The following is a 20,630-nucleotide window of genomic DNA, read 5'->3' as shown; positions in this document are numbered from 1 at the left end:
AAATTTTGTTGAATGTTTGAATGGCACATGTAGTAAAAGCTTGTGGTTTGGATTTCATGGGACTGGCAAAAGCTTTTGAACTATCTGAAGGTTGAGTTATTGAATGGAGGAAGGAAAAAATTAAATGTTTATTTCATCAACACACTTTTGTTTAAAGGGCCCCTCACCAGGTCTGGCCATGTTGGGCTGACAAGCACAGAGCATACATTGCACGACAACGATCGTGTCTGCAAAGTATTGCATCGCTACACGCCGCAGAAGGATCTGAATTTCAAACCGAACGCTGTTCTTCCCTCTCCTCACGGCCGCTGTGCTCCAAACTGGATGGTGACATACTCGCGTGCCTGCGCCTACATACTCGAGTCCGCAGTGTGATGTCACTCGTAATGACACGTGACTTAAAAAATTATTCAAGGCACCGTCTGTTATTTTTGTGATCTGTTGCTTGAATTGACGAATTGAAGTTTAGAGATATAATAAAACACACAAACAGAATGTCTGCATGTTTTTTGCTTTACTTCACACTGAAGCAAGAGAGATGTACTTTGGCTTCGTCTGCTTGTTCCCACGGTCGTGCGGTCTCGCGCGCAGGTACCGAAACTATGCCATTTTCTAGCGTGTTTCAGTATGTGATCATGCTCTGCGATCCGCTTGTTCTGTGCCAGTATTCGTGTAGCACTGAATTGTACTGCTAGTCGCGTGTCCTTGTGCACAGCCCATAAAATAGTGCGCTGCTCAAAGCGATAACAGCTCACTCGCAATGCTGCCGGCAAAAATGCGCATCACAAAAAAAAAAAAAGTGAGGAGAAAAAGGTGAAGGCGAAGCCTGTGACGTGTGTGTCACGCGATCCTTGAGGTCTGGCATGGGAGAATGCAGGGAAGGAATTTCGCTTGCGAAGGCTAGAGAAGGCGAGTGGAGAGGGTCTTGCTATGCAGTGGAGCCCGCCTCCTGAAATCATGGGTTCGCGGCACTGAAATATTTCTATCTCGGCTATTAATGAGCCGATTTGAAAAATTTTTGTGGCAGAACGCTCCCTAGAGGACATGTAACAACTTCCTACATATAACCGAAATTTGCTATGGGACCTGGTGAGGGGCCCTTTAATGAGGAATTCTGTTATTTTTTGCATTTTGCTTTTGTGTGTGGCATGAAAATGCCCTGCAACCTTGTGAATATAGCAGTGCAGGGAAAGATGCACAAAGCTGCTTGAAATGTCATTGTAAGTGTAAGCGGGAAAGTTAATTCTGTGCTGTATAGTAACAGATAAAGAAATCGGGAAGAATATGTCTGTGCACAGGAAGTGGATGGTTTTCTTTTTATGTGTGATCGTGGAGTGAACCCCTGCACCATTGCTTATGTGCTGAATATAAAATCTTGCTTTATTTGCAGGACTTGCAATTCACTATTTCCTTTAGTCTCTACTGTGTGCAGTCACTGCTCTGGGCTAGTAAATGCCAGTGCACCTTTTTTTGCTTATGCATTTCTAGCATGGCTATTGAGGCATCACTAATGAAATATTGAAAACTGTGAAGGATGGCATTTTCTGTAGCACGTTTTCACTTTTACCTACAGGTGTCATCTTCAGCTGTTCCGGACGCAGGGAAAAGGCTGGGGTGTTCGCACTTTGCAGGATATTCCCCAGGGTGCATTTGTGTGCGAGTAAGTCTTTAATGTTTTGGGGAACTTGGATTGTTTAGGGGCACCTTGCTGCTTTACTTTTAGGCATATTGAGTAGGGGTGTGTGGGTGCCGAATAGTAGATCTCAAATTGAATATCAGAAAATGTATCACAAAGTTTAATGCTTGTAAATCTTGGGCAAGAAAACGGGATGCCACACATGCTCAGGAGTCTCCCGGCATCGCACAACGACAATGTAGCAAGCTATCGGCAACTCAGGTACTTAGCAATCAAGATGTACAATATGGTCTACCTTTATTAAAGAGAACACCAAATTGGTATGCCAGCACTGATACAGTTAAAATCTATATGAAGGTCTGGAAAATAATTTATCAGTACAATGTCAACTAAAATCAAGCGCTATTTTCCCCCTGAAGCTAATGAATTAATGATATGTTGTACAATACCAATGAAGTTCTCAGTTTAATAGTGGAGCTGTGTCATATGGCAACCTTTTAATGCATAGAAAGTTTTGCTTTCCAGTTTTCATCTAAAATCAGAAAGGCTTTTCCATCTTTACGGCAAGTGGGTTATGGTAAGGCCAATCTGTGCGACAGATAAAAGCGCGGATCGCGCATCACGTGGCTTAATCACCACTTCGTGCATAGTCGTTGCTGCTGTGTAGTTCGGTGCTGTCGGTGGAGAGCAGGCATCTTTTCAATGTCGCGTTCAATGTTATTTGCCACCTGTCAAATGTTCTCATTTTCGAAGGATGATGGCAAATTCGTCGTTGGCCGCTACGCTAATAGGCGGTAAGCCGTAGCGAAATGCTTTCCGCTAATATGTTTGTATGGGTGGCTCATTGATTCAGTGATAGCACATATGGGTTAGATTGGTTGCTGTTAAGTGGCGTTCATTGCCACGTATCCATCACAATCTGTGTGCATTCTGATGGCTAATTGGTCCGATCTTTGCACTTTAGAAATTATGTGCTGCTTTGTTACAGTTCCTATGTCTGCATCATGTTATCGTTAAGATTGATGCTGTTGATCTGGACAAACCTTGTACCGACAATGGTGGCCCTAGCCAACGCGGTGCTGTTCTGCTGTTCTGTTTGGGCGCTGTGTGTGCGATCCCAGCATATTGCCGAGAGTAAGAGACAAAACATTCAGCCGTTCAGTATATGAGGTGGAGCTTTATTCCAGGTAGCCATGTGCTGTCTTGGCTCGACTGTCCCTCTCTGCCAGCAGACGTTGATCTTGAGGTAGGGAGCTGGACAGCAGTATCTTCCACTGCCCAGGGAAGGGGGTGGCAGGTCAGGGTTGTTGACACACCCCCATATGATGTGACTGAGAGTGCCTGGTTGATTGCAGAATTTATGTTGGGCGTCGAATTGTGTGGGGAATAGCAGATGCATCCTGATTGGAAGGGGAAATGTGTTAGTCTATTAATATGAACGTGGCTTTCTGGCTTTTCGTGAGGTTTGGGTGTGGTATGGGGCGTCTTCATCTTCTGAGCCTGTAGTGTTGTGTAATTTATTGGTAGGTCAATGTCTTCACCATGGTCTGTTGGGCGAGATCTCAGGTCATAGATGAATGTGTTTGTTGCCTCTCTTGGAGCACTCAGGGAACACATGCAATAGGACAGAAACGCTAGCAGAAACCAAGTCTGCGACCATGTCAGCCTGGGCAGCCTGTCCGTGGCGTTCTTGGCACTCCTTTTGTGCTGAAAGCAATGATGTGAGGTGCTCGCTTGTGCGGCATTGAGCATGAGGGGCTTCGTGGCGCATGCATCATGTGGCACTGTGCAGGTCTCTACACCAATAAAAAATGAAATAGTAGATAATCATTTTGCTAATCGAATTAGTCAAACATTCACTATTTGATTTGATTCGGTGATATTTGAGCATTCGCACACCCCTATATTTAAGTCATCTCATAGAAGCAAGATGGTTCTAAATATGCACCTTGGACTAGATAAATGAAGGTTGAAAATTATACAGTTAACGGCCAATTTTTCGGACTCTCTAGGGGCCGCGATAACGTCCAAAAAATCGGGCAGTCCGAAAAAACCGAAAGCATGCCTTTTACTGCCCCCAAGGGCTGAAATCACCACAGGCACGTCCAAAATAGTTCTGAAGGCCTTCCAGTACACTTATTAGGCGTATCAGTGCTCTCACTCTGATAGAACATGACGGGTGCACACGTGTGTAATTAAGGAATAAATACCCTGTCCCGTGACAGTTGCCCCTTCCCACACTTGGTACGCTTCACTGCTATACTTAGCGTATGCTTCGCTGCGTGACAGCTGTATTGAGGCGAAGGTGACTTTCGGGAGCCGTCATTATGCAACTCGCCTTGCTTTCCGAGCTTCCAAGACATTGCAGAGTATTACGAGGGCAGAGTCGGCGCCATTTCTAATAGTGGTGAAATGTTTCCATGAAAAACACAGCAGCAAACATAGCGAAAATTGAAGTAGCTAGGTGTAGCGTTGCCGTGGTGGTTGGTACGGCTGCCAGCGGATCTGCATGCAAGAGCGCCTGTTCGAGGAGGCGAGATAGTGAAAATGTGGTGGTGCTGGCTATGGTTAATGCTTTCATGGTAGAAAGTCTGGAAAATTGGACAGCAAAGGTTTTTTTGTGTCCAAAATTGCAGACGTTCTTATACATTGACTCTATGGGGTACGTGGCGCCACTGCGAATGTGTCTCAATTATCGGCCGTCCGGAAAATCGGTCATTCACTGTATATGGAAACATATGCATATATGCTCTCATGTATGTATCTATATTTGTGCATGAATGTGTGTATGTGTGTGTGTAATCAGTTAAATGCAGTAATAATTTATTTATGAGCTGCTGTCTGTTTTCAATCAGAAGTCTGTCGAAGGCAGGCTGGAGATCAGCATTTTTGGCGGCAAATAATGTGTCCTCAGCGCATATACGATCCCCTAGTGCCACCAAGACAGATGCAGCCATCGTTGTCAGGTGCATGTGTACTGACCAGGAATGTTCAAATAATCCGGCAATGGCCATTTTCATCGAAATAACGAAAGCTTTCGCCTATACAAATGAATTATCAGGTGTTTCAGGCAAACTGCCACAGACAATTAAAAAAAAAAAAATTTGAAAGTGTTTGCTGAAACACCCTGTATACAAGTATATAGTGGCCGGAACCTTTGGTTGGGATCAAATTAACCAAGAAATCGGAACTAACTGTATACAAATTAACAGAAGTCTACTGTATGTGTAGTCTCAGCTGTCTCTGCAGCTAGCAGAGACATGGTAATTGAAATTACAAAGGTGTTGGCGAAGCTTCTAGTGCCATTTTTGGCCATAGGTTTAAGGGACTTGAAACGATTTTCACGATTCTTTACAAATGTACTGAGTTCTGATCATCAATTGACGCATCTAAGTGCTCCGCTTAAAGTGTGTAATTTATTATAAGGTTTTAAAAATGTACATCACTGCTGATCGCAGCACACCGCTTGGCTGAATTTTCAACCGCCCCTAACCGTTTGACCTAAATTGCCCTAATGACGCCATTAGGGTGAGCTATTCGATTGACTGCCCAGCGCACATCATCGATAATTTTTCCAACTTTATGGTGAACAAATGTCCTTCATAATAGTTACAATATTTTAAAATTCTTTTCTATAAAAAGAAAGTAAGAGAATGCACAAGAACAATTTCTCAATACACTTAAGCACTTCTGGCACATAGCAAGTTTTGTCTGCTTGTGTTACAACCTGCTCCGTATTGACAAGAGCTCCAGCGTCAGCTTCAGTCTTTTCGTGAGCACTGAGTTGCTGTTCTTGTGTTGTGGGCTGCAAATGTAGCGACTGGCAATATGTCAAGCTGCGACATTCTGTCCCTCTGCAAGGCAGCAGACAAGTGGAGGGGCTGCAGCGTATTGTACTGTCGATATCCAATCGGAGCCAGAATTTGCGCATTTGCGGCCGCCACTTTACACCGGAGGATTACTACCACGATAGCGTTTTGGGAGTCCGGCATTTGGTTAAACGAAAGCGCAGGGGGACGGGGCATGGCCATTTGACCGGGCCGTATCACGGGATGAGCAGAAGCGCAAACGTGAGTGGTGCTGCCTCCTGGTGGCACAGAGCTCGACCAAACACAGCAGCAGTAACGAAGTGTACTCTTCTTTTCTGCTTGCATACATTTTTTTGCAGGAGCATGATCATTAACGCATTGCTTTTGTAAATGTTTAAAATGTTTTACACTTGGTTAGAACAATATTATTTATTTATTTTTTATTTTATTTTATTTACATTACCCCTAAGGGCCCTCACGCGAGGGTGTTACATGGGGGGGGGCACAACCATGAAATATGCACAATAAAACTACATGAAATAAACACACACACAAGGAACATAAAATAAATAGTATGAACAAGGGGTACATGCACTTAGTCATGAAAACACAAGAACCTCTTGCATAATATGTTAATATGTGCACGTAACAATAAGTAATAACTAATCTGCTACCACTAACCGTTTTCTTGCAACAAGGTTTGGAAAGATGGTAAGTTAACTTCAGTAGCTATACGTGATAGTAGGTTATTCCATTCTATTATTGTGCGAGCCCTCTGTTTGGCTTGTTAAGCTCTGCGCCACCAGGTGGCTGGACTGTGCAGACCGATCAGGCCGCTCACGTATGTCTACGCTAAAGTTCCTTCATCAGCTTGAGCTTACACCTCCACCTATCCGTCGAAATGCCCAGCTTGCTTGTGGTTACCGGAATACCAGACACGTTCGGTGCTGTGACAGAATGCTCGCAACACACGCTGTTTCGATCTTGGGGTCGACTGCCAAGCTGCTGGCAGAAAGGTTGGAGAGGTTTTGCGTGCTTGCTCTTAGAAACCGCAAGTAGACGACACGACGTGCTATCGTGACACAGAGCCAGTGAAGGTGCAGCTTAGCCCCGATCATTCGGCAAACAAGTTCAGGAGAAAACACATGGCTATGGAGGAGAGTAACTTGTAATCATCTGTAGCTCTCTTAATATGAAACGGTCACACAAATTTTTGGTTTGAATGATTGACTTTGGCTGTACCCTATGCATCTACAAAATTTGTCTGAAGGGGCCCTTTAAAATAGCTTTATTTCTTTCTTAATTAATTAATTTATATATTTATTTTGTTTCCATTGTCAAAAAAAATTTGATAACTTTAAATGGGGCCTTTAGATTGTAAAATGATGAGTGGTGCTTCCACAGGACTTTCGGATATCGCTGTGAGACATCCTTATGGCAAAACATTGAAGAGATTGATGTCGCACCAAGGATGTTTCACTGCCTATCATTACAGGTACATTGGAGAGATGCTCTCGGATTCAGAGGCAGATAAGCGAGAAGATGACTCATACCTGTTTGACTTGGAAAATCGGGTAAGCCTTTTCTGTTCCATTGTAATGTGTGCCAAGTGCACTGCAGCACTTCCTTAAACCTGATAAAAATCTTCTTTAACTGTATAAAAAGGTTTTCTTTTTTTTGAAACTGAAAGCATACTGGATGAGTGCAATGCCTTTCTATGAAATATTCCCCCCAAAATTTGAAAGGACATCATAATAACAGACAGATAAAGAACACAGTATAAGCCTGAATATATTATGAGGGGCAATTTTAGGCCCGGGGCAAAAAAAAGGTTTCTTCATATATAATATCTATCACAGACATTTGCCATGCTTCAATAATATATTTTATTAGAGCTACACTGCCTGTCCATTTACTCTCACTTTCCTCAAATGAGAACCCACCATGGTTGCTTAGTGGCTATGTTATCTAGTGCTGCTTCCATGGGGCCTGCAAGTGGCCTCTGAAATGCATGGCACGCGAGTGAGTGTGAACACTGAGGAAGGTGTCATGTGGCAACATATCTCCTCTCTCACACTTCTTTCTGGACATGATGCGCCATTTAGTGGCACTGCTGAGAAGTCCACGCGTGGCGTCTGAGATGAGAAGCGTCGTGCGCCATACCTGTGAACGCTGAGAATTAATTGTGCCCTCGCTTGCTGCACAGTCAGTGGTGCATCCTCAATGATCCCAGTTGGCAAGAGGTTCATTGAAGTGCATTCATGGTGCAGCTTGCTAAAGCATAAATGTGAAAGATGTTCACTGAAAAGCAGCACATAACCAGTGCATTTGTGGCGCAGCCTGTTAAAGCGTCAGGTTGCCGTCTTTGAGAAACCCTTGTGATATCGGTTCGATTCCACTCAGAATCGGACAGATTTAGAGGATCTTTTTCGTTATTGTAGAGCGGCAAATTCCCAGTGGCACATGCCTACATACCCAAGGTGCCATCAAAGAGGTTCATTGAAGAACAGCACAGGCCCAGTGGCACATACAAAGTGTTCCAAGTCAGTGTCAAAGAGTTTGTTAGAACTGCGGTACCTACCCAGTCCCATGTCAACAGGGACTCATGTCGGCGTGAAAGAGGTTCGTCGTAGAGTTGCACATATGTAGACACTGCCACCTACTCAGTGACTGAAGTTGTTTCGATGGTTGGTTTCGAACCCTGTTACCTCGTCACAGCTGCTAGATGTACTACTCATTCCGCCATTGACTACCTAGTGACCAGGTGAGTGGGAAAATGGTTAGATACAAACACACATAGATAGATACATAAATAGGAACATAGGTAGCCTCCGGAAAATGTGTGAAGTATCCTAAGACTGTGAACACATTAAAAGTAGTTGTGACGAATCCCCAACCCTGTCTCCATAAAGATTGTGTTGGCTGACCGCTTAAACTGTAGTGGCTTGTCATATACCTACTAGTTAGTGTGTACCATGATCACCTGTAGAAGCTGACTGCGCTCTCTTGACTCGCAGTATGGCTGACGCTGCGCTGTGCCACAAAATATCTTGCACTGTTCCTGAATGTGCAGAGACTGGTATACCAATCATTACAGCTTCAGTGCAGATGCAGTGATGCTTTTACGGATAAGTATCGGAAATGCTCGGGAGACGTGGCGGCGGCCACCGATCGGTACACCTGTATGGCCTCTTGCCACTAACTCTATTGCGATAAACATCTTCACTTCTCTCGTTGGCAGCGCTTTTGGCTTAGTGTCATTGGAAGCCTACTGCACACTTTTAATAACCCAGATGAGGTGCTGATATTTGTCACTTGCACTCTGAAGTCGTCACATTGGCTCAGCAAACTATGCACTGCAATCGTGCATCGCCTGCACAACCAGGAGTGGCACAGGCACAAACAGACAGATGCTCTCACAAATGCATACAAGTGTACTGACAAAAGGGGACAGCATGCGCCTAGTAGGGGACATGCTGCACACAATTAATAACATGGTGTGATCGGCACTGTGCGGCAGCGGATACCGCATGCAAAGAAGCGCCGCCGTCTGTTCTCACTCACTTGATCATTGTATAAACACGTAGACACACGCATTGGGGAAAGAAAGCTCGATGAGTCAATACATTGTCCATTCCACTGCTCTGGTCCCCTAACAAATTTTCTGAATGTTGCCTGTGCTTATTGCACCACTTTCGGAGAGAAGAAGAGAGAAAAAGAAAAGTTCCTTTTAAGTGGGTACATTAAATAACATTTACTGTGGTGTCGCATTTCTTTCTTTGTTTAGGGTGGTGCATGTAAGGAGCCACAATTTTTTATAATTGCCCGTAGTGTAGTGTTTCGTGCGTAGTTATGACGTGTTCCCACCAGGTACGTATTAACAAGGTTCCACTGGTATGAGCTAATGGGTATAGCAATGTAATTGTAATTCTCCTTTAAAGGGGCCCTGAACCACCTCTCGGGCTTGGTGAAAACAAACAGCCAGGGGATAGCATACACTGCTATGAACATCTCAGCCAAACTTTGCAGTCATGCATGGCACGTGGATCTCGCAAGCGGAGCACGAAGTCGCCTTTCTCTCAAACGCTGTCTTTTCAATAGAATCCTGCTCCTCACTCTTTTCTGGATGCCTTATTTCATAATATAATGGATTTCCATATTGTCAGGATTGGGGGCTCAATCCCATCGCTCGTGGTCCTTTGCAAAGATTGGAGTGCGGCATGAATTCGAAGGTAGCTGGCCCATGCCGTCGTCCAACTTATTTACGCTGAGATCGTTGATGAAGTGAAGAACTGCTTCTCATCGAGAACGAGGAAAAGGGGTTTATTTACAGAAATTAACTCAGTCTAACATGACTGCTTGAGAAAAAGAGTATCAGTCAAACATGACTGCATGAGAGAAGTGACTCAGTCTAACATGACTGCTCAAGAGAAGTGTCCTCAGCATTCGCACAACCACAGTTTTTATACACTCAATCCGCCGGTCATACGACGCGGCGACTGTTCGTTTACTCATCACCAACTCGCCGCTGCACTGCAGATCAGTTTACGTACACAAAGGCAACCGCGCTCTGTACACAGAGGCAACCGCGCGGGGTGCCGTTCCGGGAACTATCGGAGCCGATCGAGGGTCGCTCGTTGTTCTGCGCCACTCCGAAGCGTGAGAAGCACAAGAATACGTAGTTTCCGCGGCAGCTTGTCCATGCGTATCAAATCAGCTCCGCGTTGGGGAACTCCGGAATCATTGTTCACGCACCGAACTAGTTCCGTCACAATGTCGAAGGGGCTGGAGGAAGGCGGCGGATTCCAGCGCAAAGGCCGCTTCTTCGAACGCCTCCCAGCTGCAGCGACGGAGAGGGAGAGGTGCGCGTCGTGTCGCCCTGTCGTAACTGTGTGGCAATCTTGTTTCGCAGCTCGCCATTCTTAACAATATGCAGCTGCTATTGGCCAATAGCTGACGTCAATCAAGAAGGGTGTTTGGATCAGTGCACTTCTTCATACTGTTAGTGTGTATATTTATTGACACGGTTTAATAAACAGGCTGAAGCAAGTGAAAATCACCTTTCGAATTTTGATAATAATTACATACTTCTGGGAGAAGTCGACTATCATCTGCTCACACTCGGCTGTGGCCGCCCGCGTAGGAATTAAACTTTGGCCACCCTGCTTATCCTTGTTGTAGCTGTCTGGTCTCGCTAATTTCGACTAGTTTTGAACACTCAGCTAGCCTTGAATCACACGAAACTTCACGAAACCACATGAAGCCACACGAAAAGTCAGGCCACACAAACACTTGCCAACATGCGCTCACTCCTGGCTGCTCCTGGTTACACGCCTAGGCAGAACGCTTTGTAATAAGCTTCAAAATGCGCGAGTTGGAAGTGGCTACTATCCAATCAAGCTGGTGCAGGACAAAGCCAATCTGCACCACATAGTGCAGCCAAACAAGAGCATATGAACATGAGAGCTCACTCTAGATCTGTTGTGCACAAAGCAGATGCTGTGGTTGCATGTAGCTGTGGTCTGCTACGTAGCGTATACACCGCAGCCGTCGTGGGCTGCCGTGACAAGTCCACTGGCTGAGCGCACTGCAGCTCACTGAGGACAATCGTGTTTGGCGTGTCGTAGGTGCTGAAATCGGAAATAGTGGTGTCTGTGTGAACATCCAATATCAAATTTGAACTGGACACCACAGTGATGTTCAGTAGGCAGAGCATTGTGGGTGCACCCTACTCTGCCGTAGCCTTCACAGGGCAAATTATTGAAAAAGGAGAGGAAGCACAGTGAATGGTGAGTTTAATTGCCAATAACTCTGCTTCCGCTGAATGCACTGAAGAACTTTTTGCGGCAAAGTATTTCTGAAATAGTCTAATTTAACTTCAAATGCATTTCTAAACTTTGGTAAAAAGTGGTTCAGGACGCCTTTAAAGAGAGAGAAAGTTTTAATGATACAATAAAATGCAGAGAGGTCGGCCTAAGGTACATTCCTTTAGCCAGCTACTCTGTGTTGGGAGAAGGGGAAGAGGGAAAGAAAGGGAAGAAAAAGGCGCATGATGGGTGATGATGATGAGGAAAGATTTAAAGCATATAGTAAGCAATTTGGACTACTTAAGGCCTATAGTTGAGGCCCGTGCTTTTTAAAAAATTCTAGTAAGGTCTGGATAGCCTTAAACTCAATTTAATGTCTGGCCAAGGGCCTAAAATAATGTCCTCTGACATCGGTGGGCTGCTGAGGCATGTAAGGACATTGTTCAGCTTTAGATGCTCTTCCACATACTGAGGGCAGTCACACAGCACATGACTTATAGTCTCATTCACATTGCACAGCTCACAGTGTGGAGACTTGGTGCATCGCACGAGGTGCACATACCAGTGCGTAAACACCACCTCCAACCGAAGTCTGTGCAGGAGACTGGAACAGCTGCATTGCATTTTGGGTGGTAGCCTGAATTTCATGGTGGGGGCCAATCTTCGGAGTCATCTGTGGCGACTATCCGGATTGTCCCAATGCTTTTCTGTCCCTGTTCGGATGACACTTGAGAGAAGGCAGTTGATGTCTGCCCCTGAAAAAGGAATTGCAAGCAGTGGCTCTGGTTCTTAGAGTACCTTCTTCGCTTTGGCATTGGCCAGTTCGTTGCTGTGTATGCCACAGTGACTGGGAAACCACTGAAATGTAATGTGGTGGCCATTCTCTTTTGCTAGAGTACATAGCTCGGCAGAAGACTAAAGACTAAAGACTTCCATACTTGAAGAGGCTGTTGCAAGATATAGTGCACTGCCTTTCCGTTTGCCACTAGTTCCGCGGATGTTGGTGTTGTCGTGTTTCGAAAACGAAAGCATCGAATGACTTGATGCGCAGGCATGACGAAAGCCGCACCTGATGCGTACGACGAGACCGCTCCATCTTTTTGTACGTTCACCGATGAGGCATATTCTTTTAACATATATTCAAGGGTTAAATGTCTGAGGCCCACGGTAGGTATTTGCGATTTTTTAGAAATTCTGGGAATTGAGAGACGTACCCATATTTTGGACATTACCCATGGGGGCATACGTGGAAGATCAGCAGGGGCAAAGTATGATAGTATGGCAGATTCTTGGCATTTAATGGCTCTCAAGAAAGTAGAGTCCAGCCATATGCTGGGAAGTGTCGATAAGGGTTGGCGGCGGTGATGACACAGCAGCCGCAGGAATAATCGCAGAGGTTTCTCCTCGCAGAAAGACAGGTATAGGGGTGACGCGAGCTTCCTCAATTGTACCATAAATTGAGGTGCAACATCGAATCCCTAAGCATGTTCTCAGCATTTTTGCCTGAGCACTTCCAACATACACAAACAGGACAGGCTCATTACTGATAAGACTGTGTTCCTGGCACGTCAGTTCATTGCGGCACTTTCCCCAGTAAGGATGGTGAGCATTGAAGTCTCCAGTAACAACATGAGGGCCTGGAGAACCTTGCAACACAGTCAATAGGTAGGAGAGGTCAAATCTTTGTCTAGGAGGTACGCAGGTGTCGATGATCGAAAACACCTGTAGCTTAAGTTTTAATGTCACACACACATACTCAGTGCTGTCATGTGGAGAGACCGTATGCCTAACAAACATCATGCCATTGTGTATACACCTTAACACTTTGCTCTTATGCCCATCTTGAATAAAGGGAAAATCAGACATCCACCCATTCGTAGTAATTGCTACAAAGGAAACCCATGCGTGTTCCTCGAAAGAAAAGCCTCATAGTTGAAGAAAAATTCGTCCTGGTCCAGAACTCGAGCCCGGGACCACCGCCTTTCTGGGGCAGCCGCTCTACCATCTGAGCTAACCAGGCGGCTAGCAGATGGCAGGGCGTAGTCGAATTTGTCAACAACACGAAGCAAAGGCAAGAGGTTGACGTAGTAGTTCTGTGGAAACCCGCAAGTTTCCGCAGAACTACTACGTATGTCCATCTTCACGTGACCATAGCTCAATGTATCGGGAAAGGTGAAATGGCGACGTGAGATTTGACTCTCATATCATGATCACTGGGAAGTGGTATTTGAAAACTTGTTGTCTAAAGTTAGAGAAGCGGCCATTTAGACCATTGCATTATAACAGAATGATGCATTTTCTGTTGCAATGTCCAGTGTTTTATTGTGAGAGCCATGATTGCCACCCTTACTTTAGATCCGCTAATAGCAGCTCCTTGGCATCTAACACCTTCACAATAGATATTGCAGTTGGCGTTGCCAATCTGGAGAGCAATATTCGCATAGTGTTTGCTGGCTGTTTAAGCATGCCTATCACCTTTTCATTTCCAAGCCTTTCATTACCCTCTTGGCTCTTGGTTAACACCGAAAAAATATTTCCACCTGAAGCCCTTTGAGATAGCGAAGGCCACTCAGCAGCCAAAGAGGTTAGATGCATGTTGGAGGATGCTTCGTTCCTTGACGGCCACAGAGTTACTGGGGAAGGCGTACCTTGTGTGTGTGGGCCTTGTCCTCTCTGTGGTATGTTTTGCAGCCAAAAACGCTAAGGAAGTGCCCGTTTCAGTCGGGACTCATTCTGGGAGCAGCGACGCCGTTGTCGCAACCAGCGCCTTTTCTTGCGGAAGGAATCGGCAGCCTCCTTGTGCGTGCAGTTCTCTCTGACCACTTTTCTCAGAATTTGTCTCTCCTCTGCCACTTTGGGGCAGTCCTTGGATGTCACTTCATAGGCTCCAGAGCAGTTTCACATTTCATGGCTTCAGCTTCACAGGATTCTGTCTGATGATTAGCACCACATCTTCGGCACAATGCAGGATTCCTACACACAGCACTCATGTGACCCAGTTTAATACACTTGTGACACTGTAACGGTTGTAGCACATATGGTCACACTGAGTGCCTCACATACCCTATTTTGATTGATGCTGGCAATGAGTCTGACTGGAAGACTAACTTTATGCACCGGGAGCAGCCAAATTAGTGAATGTCAAGGATTTGCAGTGTGATGATAGTAGAGATTGCAGGTCTTCATCCTTGATGTCAGTGTCCACGTCTGATACAACACCAGTGCAGGTGTCCTTCTTGTATGCTAGGAATGAGCGAACTGGAATGTTGCCAACCGCTTGAATAGCTTTCAAAGCCTCCAATACTGCTTGAGAACTCACGTCCACCATCAGAATGTTCTTCCGAGCATTAATACAGATCTCTCTGATATGTCCTGAAGCCATTTGATTGAAATATTCGGTCATTGATTGCCTGTTCAGCAAATTCATATTTGCTCCTGCTGTAGTTGGTGTGTAGCCAACGGAGAAGACCCGTATGCCACATCTGCTTTTATGAGTGGAATTGCTGCTTGTTAATGACCTGCGAAGCTTGTGCTTCAAGTGGAATGATTGGACTAGTGTGTAATCACTGTCCTAGTCCATCTCTGCTGCTCTTGAGCTGTCAGATAAATTGGGAAGCCTATAATTCGTGATGTTGCGGTTTCCCAAGGGCAGGGCTGCCGCCTTAGGACTCGCCTTGTCAGGAGGGTGCGGAGGTTGTCCGTGCCCCATCCTGGAGGACGATGTCTTTGGTGAAGCTCCTGATAGCTAGAAGGCGCACAACTTCAAAGAACCACAGAACAAGGACATTTGTTCCACCCTTCTTTCTTCTTCCAGGGCCCCTTTAAATTCCCATAGAAATGTAGGCATTTAAAATCTCATTTTGTCTAAGCAAAAAATGTATTTTAAATAAATATGACAAACCTTCTTAGTTCAGAATGAAGGTTTACTTATCGTTCTGTACCAATTGGGCCAAAATGTGGCAGTGTGCGACTTGACTTGTAACTCATCTGATTCAGCTGTTCAGAACTGCTGCAAGCTCTTGGCTACCTGGCAATGCACTAAGCTGGCCACACAAGTTGGCGGCCACACATGCACTCTACTGCTGCCACCTCGCAGTGCAGTCTACCAACGCTGCTGATTCCCGCACTTTCCTGTGCTCTGTGCTCACAGGTTGGGGTGCCTTGATTGGTAGAGCTTGTGGTTTGCGGCATATGGAGAAAGGATGCTTCGCTAGATGTTGCACCGTCTAACTATGGCTCCAATGAACTGCAACATATGCGAAGTCAAGAGGTCTTCAATGCCCTGGGACTGTATTTTATAACAATCCATTTCATTTTACATTCTTTTCCTTTCTTTTGTCATTGCCTCAGACAAAGTTGTGCCGCAATTATTGCCAAGATTGGGCACTCGGCGCAGCAGATAAAAATAGAAAATAAAATGAATTGTTACAAAATACAACCTCTGCTCGTACTATTCTAGGCCATCGCTTGGCTTATGTGTTTTGTATATATGCTGACAAAGCACTGCAAGCTTCCGATTTCATGCATAACACTCGTTGCTGTACTTGAATAGAGTCAATGCTCTAAGCCTCCTAATTCATGCACCGGCCATCGCCATCTTAAAGATATGCTTGTTTGTTTAGAAGTGTCCAATTGCATGGTCTGACGAGGGTACAAAATCAGAGGCTTGTAAACTTCAACGGCATGCTCGCCAAATGTTTTTATGATCCATTATGCCATTATACTTGTGTGCATATGACGGCAAAACTCGATTAGCATTGACAGCTATACTAGAGAATGCACTCATCTCGTTGATGAAGATGAGGCAGAAAATATTTTGCAATTCAGTGGTGCACAGCAGGTTTTTTCACTGGCTTGCCCGGTGGTTACTGATAACACTTCCCCCTTTCCTGGTGGCCAATGTCAGCTGCGAAGCCAGGCAACCATTACAATAAAGTAATGGATATAACAAAGTAATTACCATTCCTCCTTGAACTTCTTTATAGCAGACTAACATGTGTTTCTATTTAATTTGCGCTACTGTATTTGAGCTCTAGTGTAGTTAAACTTGATTAAAATGAAGTTGAAGAGGCGCTGTGATTGCTCTGTTATTACTATTTCTTTGTTGTAGCCACATGCGACCTTGACCACAGATGCTTTACTACGGTTGCTAGAATTTAAAATTGGTTGCTAGAGGTGCCATTACTATGACCCACCTGCCCGCTGGGCTGCTTTGCTTGTGGTAATAAAGCACTCACTGAGTTATTTCTCTGCTTTTTGGACATTCTCAATTATTTGGCCTGAATGGCGCCCTTGTGTGTCTATGGCCAATGTTATAAAGGCAACCTAAATTTTAGCCGACATGCAATATTTCTTTGGATTATTTTCGACATGGCTTGTGTGCTCAACAGCCATTTGGTTTGGCCACTGAGCCTAACCATTTTTATCATATGTGCTAAGCATCAAATGAACCAAACCTCAACTTTTTGATTTCTGGCTCACCATCTTTAGCAACAAAGTTGCTAAAAAGTGAAGGTGCTATGTTCACATTTTGTAATCCAAATATATTGTAGCTATTGTAATGATGCATCACCAGCACTGCCTGCTAACAGTGATCAAACCTGAGATTGGGCAGTCGTTGCAGACTAGCTAGTGGTGTTTTAACTGAGGTAGCATGGTGATTTGTGGCTGACTTGCTGACAAGTTGCCAGGGCTGAATGCCCGCTAATTTGTCTGAATACTAAAAGGTTAAAATTTATAAAAGCTTGCATGTGGCCAAAACGATCATGTTCTGCAGTGCCGGTAATGCACTCAGTCCTTGTGTAATTGCTGCATATCGTTGTCACAGAATCCATACCTGAATGTTGCACATTGAACTTCACACTTGGGACCTTTAAAATGCCACTCATGGTAGCACTCAACACTTTTCAAAGTGAATATACGAGTTGGAATGGCCATTTACGTTTTGCTTTAGGGAAAATATTTGTCATATGTGTTGGTAGGGAAGTTTTGCTTCGTGAAAATGAGGTGGCAGGTGCATGTATTGCTATGGGGCCTTGAAGGGGAATTTAATTTTGTTTGTTATATCCATTATTCTGCTCTATCCTGGGGCGATATTCTCGGGCAGTCACTTTCGCAGATAGTTTCACTTTCATGAGATTTCACGACATGCAGCACTGCACAACGCATCTGAGCGTACAACAGCTGACAGAATTTCTGGCACTGTGCCAAACTTGCTGTCTTCCCACAGTGCCAAAAGTGCTGTTTGCTGTCTATTTCAACATTTTCATTGCCATGTCTTGTGAAATCTCACAAAAATGAAGCTATCTCCGTAAGTGATCGTCCGAGAATGCGGTCCCTGTTGCATTATAGTGAGGTTGGCCTGTATAGGAACACCGTTACAAATTTAAATTGAATGAATTGTTAAAACATACTTGTCACCAGAGGTACTGTCGCATTCAGTATGAGCTGCAGCACACGAGCTGTGGTTGCAGCGACGTTCTCGAGAAAAAAAAAAAAATGGAGAGGGTGGCGCTGTTTGAGCATTGTGCATACTCACCTGCTTTCTGTCATCTGCTTACTTCGTGGATCGATGTACATCTGCTGACTTTGTGGAGCGATATACACTGGCCCACTGAGCAGCTGTCGTTCCATTATGGATTTAAATAAAAAGGAAAAAAAAGAAAAGAAAACAAGAATAGTTATAAAGCTAGGGCAGTGTGCACCATGACGAAGCACACTGTGCTAAGGGCTATAGACTTCCAGGCTACTCTGCAGGCCACTGTATTATCGCTCCGTGAAGAAAGCAGACAGCTGAAAGCATGGGTGTATGTGCATTTCTGGAATGGCGAAACCCTCCACTTCTCTTCTCGAGAGTGTAGCTGCAGCCACTGCTCATGAGCTGCGGCTCATCTTGATCGCAACAGTACTTGTGGGAACAAGGTGGTTGTCCTAAAGGCTAAAATTATCAAGTATTTTTTTTCAATAATTTATTTTGTTGGCATCATTGTGCAAAAGGCATATGCTGTTTCTGTCATAGTTAATTTTTTATTGTGCTCTCATTTACCGCCTCTTTCTTGAAGTGTCCTTACGATGTGATACTTTCTGTTGTTAAAGTTGAAATGTAAGCTAGCGTATTTGCTTCGACCTTTGTTAGACCATTAAACGAAGGTTGCAAGAGTCATGACATTTATAATTTTTGGTCACAGTGTCTATAGAAGTGTTAGGTGGCTACGTTGGCATGGTATGCAGGATGGAGAAACATACTGTCTGGATGCCCGGCATTATGGCAATGTGAGCCGGTTTGTGAACCACCTGTGTGAGCCAAACCTTGTGCCTGTACGAGTTTTTGTGGACCACCAGGACCTGCGGTTTCCTCGAATGGCCTTCTTCAGTTCACGGCCCATTGCTCGTAATGAAGAACTGGGGTAAGTGTAAGGGTGTTTCTTGTGGTTTTAGGCAGCCTTGTACAGTGTTGCATTGATTCACCGGCACCATGGGGTGAAGAAAACCTGTCATGTCCTTCTGATATGTCTGTTTCCTTTTGCATGATTGAGTTTGCCAATACTTTTATACTATTTGTGAGGACTGCCTGCATTACTTTCTTTGTGTGCATACAGCTGGGACACTTCTTGCATGAAAGTGACTCATATGTTCTCAGTGTTGAAGCACTCACTGACCTTGGTTCTGTATATTCTCAGTGTTGAAGCATTGACTGACCTTTGGTTCTGATAGCTCTGATTTCATGTGCATGGTTTTTAAATGTTCTTGCTGTACGTTTGCTGAAATAAATAAAAGGACGTTAGAGGTAGAATAATTTAAACTCTATATTAGAAAATTGCAGTTTCATAATAGCAAAATGGGGACACTCTTGCATGAGAAAAGACAGGAAAATGAAAGCCCCGGAAAAAAGAACCACATAAGAGATAACCTCGTGGAAAGAAAATGTTGATTGGGTTTTCTGAGCATGCTCTACAACTTTTACCATTAATGTTGGGCCATGAAACGAATATTTAAAATTTTTCATAATTATACTTAGCTAATTAGCTAAGGAATGACACTTAAATGAATAATCTAGCTCATGACAGCTATGAACAGTATGCCGGTTGCCTCAGTTGCCTAGGGTGTATAGCTATTTAAAAAATGTGGGTTCAAATTACATGAAACACCCTTTATATTGTGGGCTCATACTTAACGGAATAGAGAGAGAGAGAGAATAAACTTTTACTGAGCCCTTAGTAAAGGTTGGTGCGCACTGGCACCAGATGGGGTGGAACCTTCTTCTCAGGTCCCATATGCATCCAGCAGTTCCTGGCCCCTAGCCGCCAGCGCGTGCTGGGTCGGTAGGTCGGGGCTGGACAGCAAGGTCTCCCATCGCTCGGGGGGGGGGAGAGTGGAGGGTAGGGATGGTGGGGGGTTCTTGAGCTTAGTGCACTCTGCAAGGATGTGTGCTAGAGTGCCTTCCGATCGTCTGCAAAATGGGCATGAAGTGTCATGTTCTGCTGGGAACATCTTGTGCAAGAGCATGGGATGCGCTAGCGACCCCGCTTGCGCGCATCGCACGATCGTTTGCTGCCTTCGGCTGAGTGGATGCGTACGGGGAAGCCTACATCTGCCGCCTCTGTACATTTGGGTGATGTCTTTGTAATTTGTCACAGGGTGCGGTAGCTCTGGCTCCTCCTTGGCCCGGATTGACAGTTCTCGGGTATAGTGGTCGGCGAGTGCGTTGCCTTCCACTTGCGAGTGAGCCGGGACCCACACGAGCTCAACGGCCCGTCCCGGTGATTTGCGTTTTGTGAGGATCGCTAGTGCTGCAGGAGAGATGTTACCCTTGCGGTAGCTTGCGTAGGCGGTCTTGGAGTCTGTGACCACGGTCCTCACTCCCGGTTGTGCGAGTGCGAGGGCCACGGTCACTTCTTCTTCAGCTGTATTTGTCATCCGTATCGACACGCCTGTGACCAGTTTATCGATGGTGGCGACGACCACCGTTGCTCTGGTGCGGTGCTTGGAAAGCGAGGCGTCCGTGTAGAGAACCTCAGGGTCCTCTTCCAGCTGTCGAGCCAGTGCCTTGGCTCGAGCAGAGCGTCTCTCGTCGTTCCTCCCCGGCTGCATGTTTCAGGGGAGGGGCTTGGTCTTAATAATGTCTCTCCACGTTGTGGGGAGCGGCTCCGTTGTTGGTTGTTGTGCAATTTGCCATCCTATCTTGCGTAGGACGACCCGGCTGTGCTATGTCTGGCTCAGCCTTACTCTCTGGTGGGATAGGTGTGCTTCCACCAGCTCTTCCATCGTGTTGTGGGCACCCATGTCCAGCAGCTTCTGCGTTGATGAGTAGACTGGGATGCCCATGGCGAGTTTGATTGCTTTCCTTATCGTCGTGTTCAGCGTCTCGCGGTTCACCTT

At 45.2% G+C, this 20,630-nt stretch overlaps 1 protein-coding gene across 1 annotated transcript in view; it reads left to right on the top strand.

Moving 5' to 3' along the window:
• G9a (histone-lysine N-methyltransferase G9a) overlaps window positions 1–20,630 on the top strand; it is a 153,493-nt gene that overhangs the window by 120,717 nt on the left and 12,146 nt on the right. The window contains exons 20-22 of the mRNA XM_070530331.1: window positions 1,574–1,660; window positions 6,941–7,019; window positions 18,483–18,658. Of these exons, the coding sequence (XP_070386432.1) occupies window positions 1,574–1,660; window positions 6,941–7,019; window positions 18,483–18,658 (342 nt within the window). The remainder of the gene's footprint in view (window positions 1–1,573; window positions 1,661–6,940; window positions 7,020–18,482; window positions 18,659–20,630) is intronic.

This window comes from Dermacentor albipictus, chromosome 1 (genome assembly GCF_038994185.2).
Source record: "Dermacentor albipictus isolate Rhodes 1998 colony chromosome 1, USDA_Dalb.pri_finalv2, whole genome shotgun sequence".
Taxonomy (NCBI): Eukaryota; Metazoa; Arthropoda; class Arachnida; order Ixodida; family Ixodidae; genus Dermacentor; species Dermacentor albipictus.
Note: the sequence above shows the minus strand (reverse complement) of the source record. Positions and strands in the feature narration are given on the sequence as shown.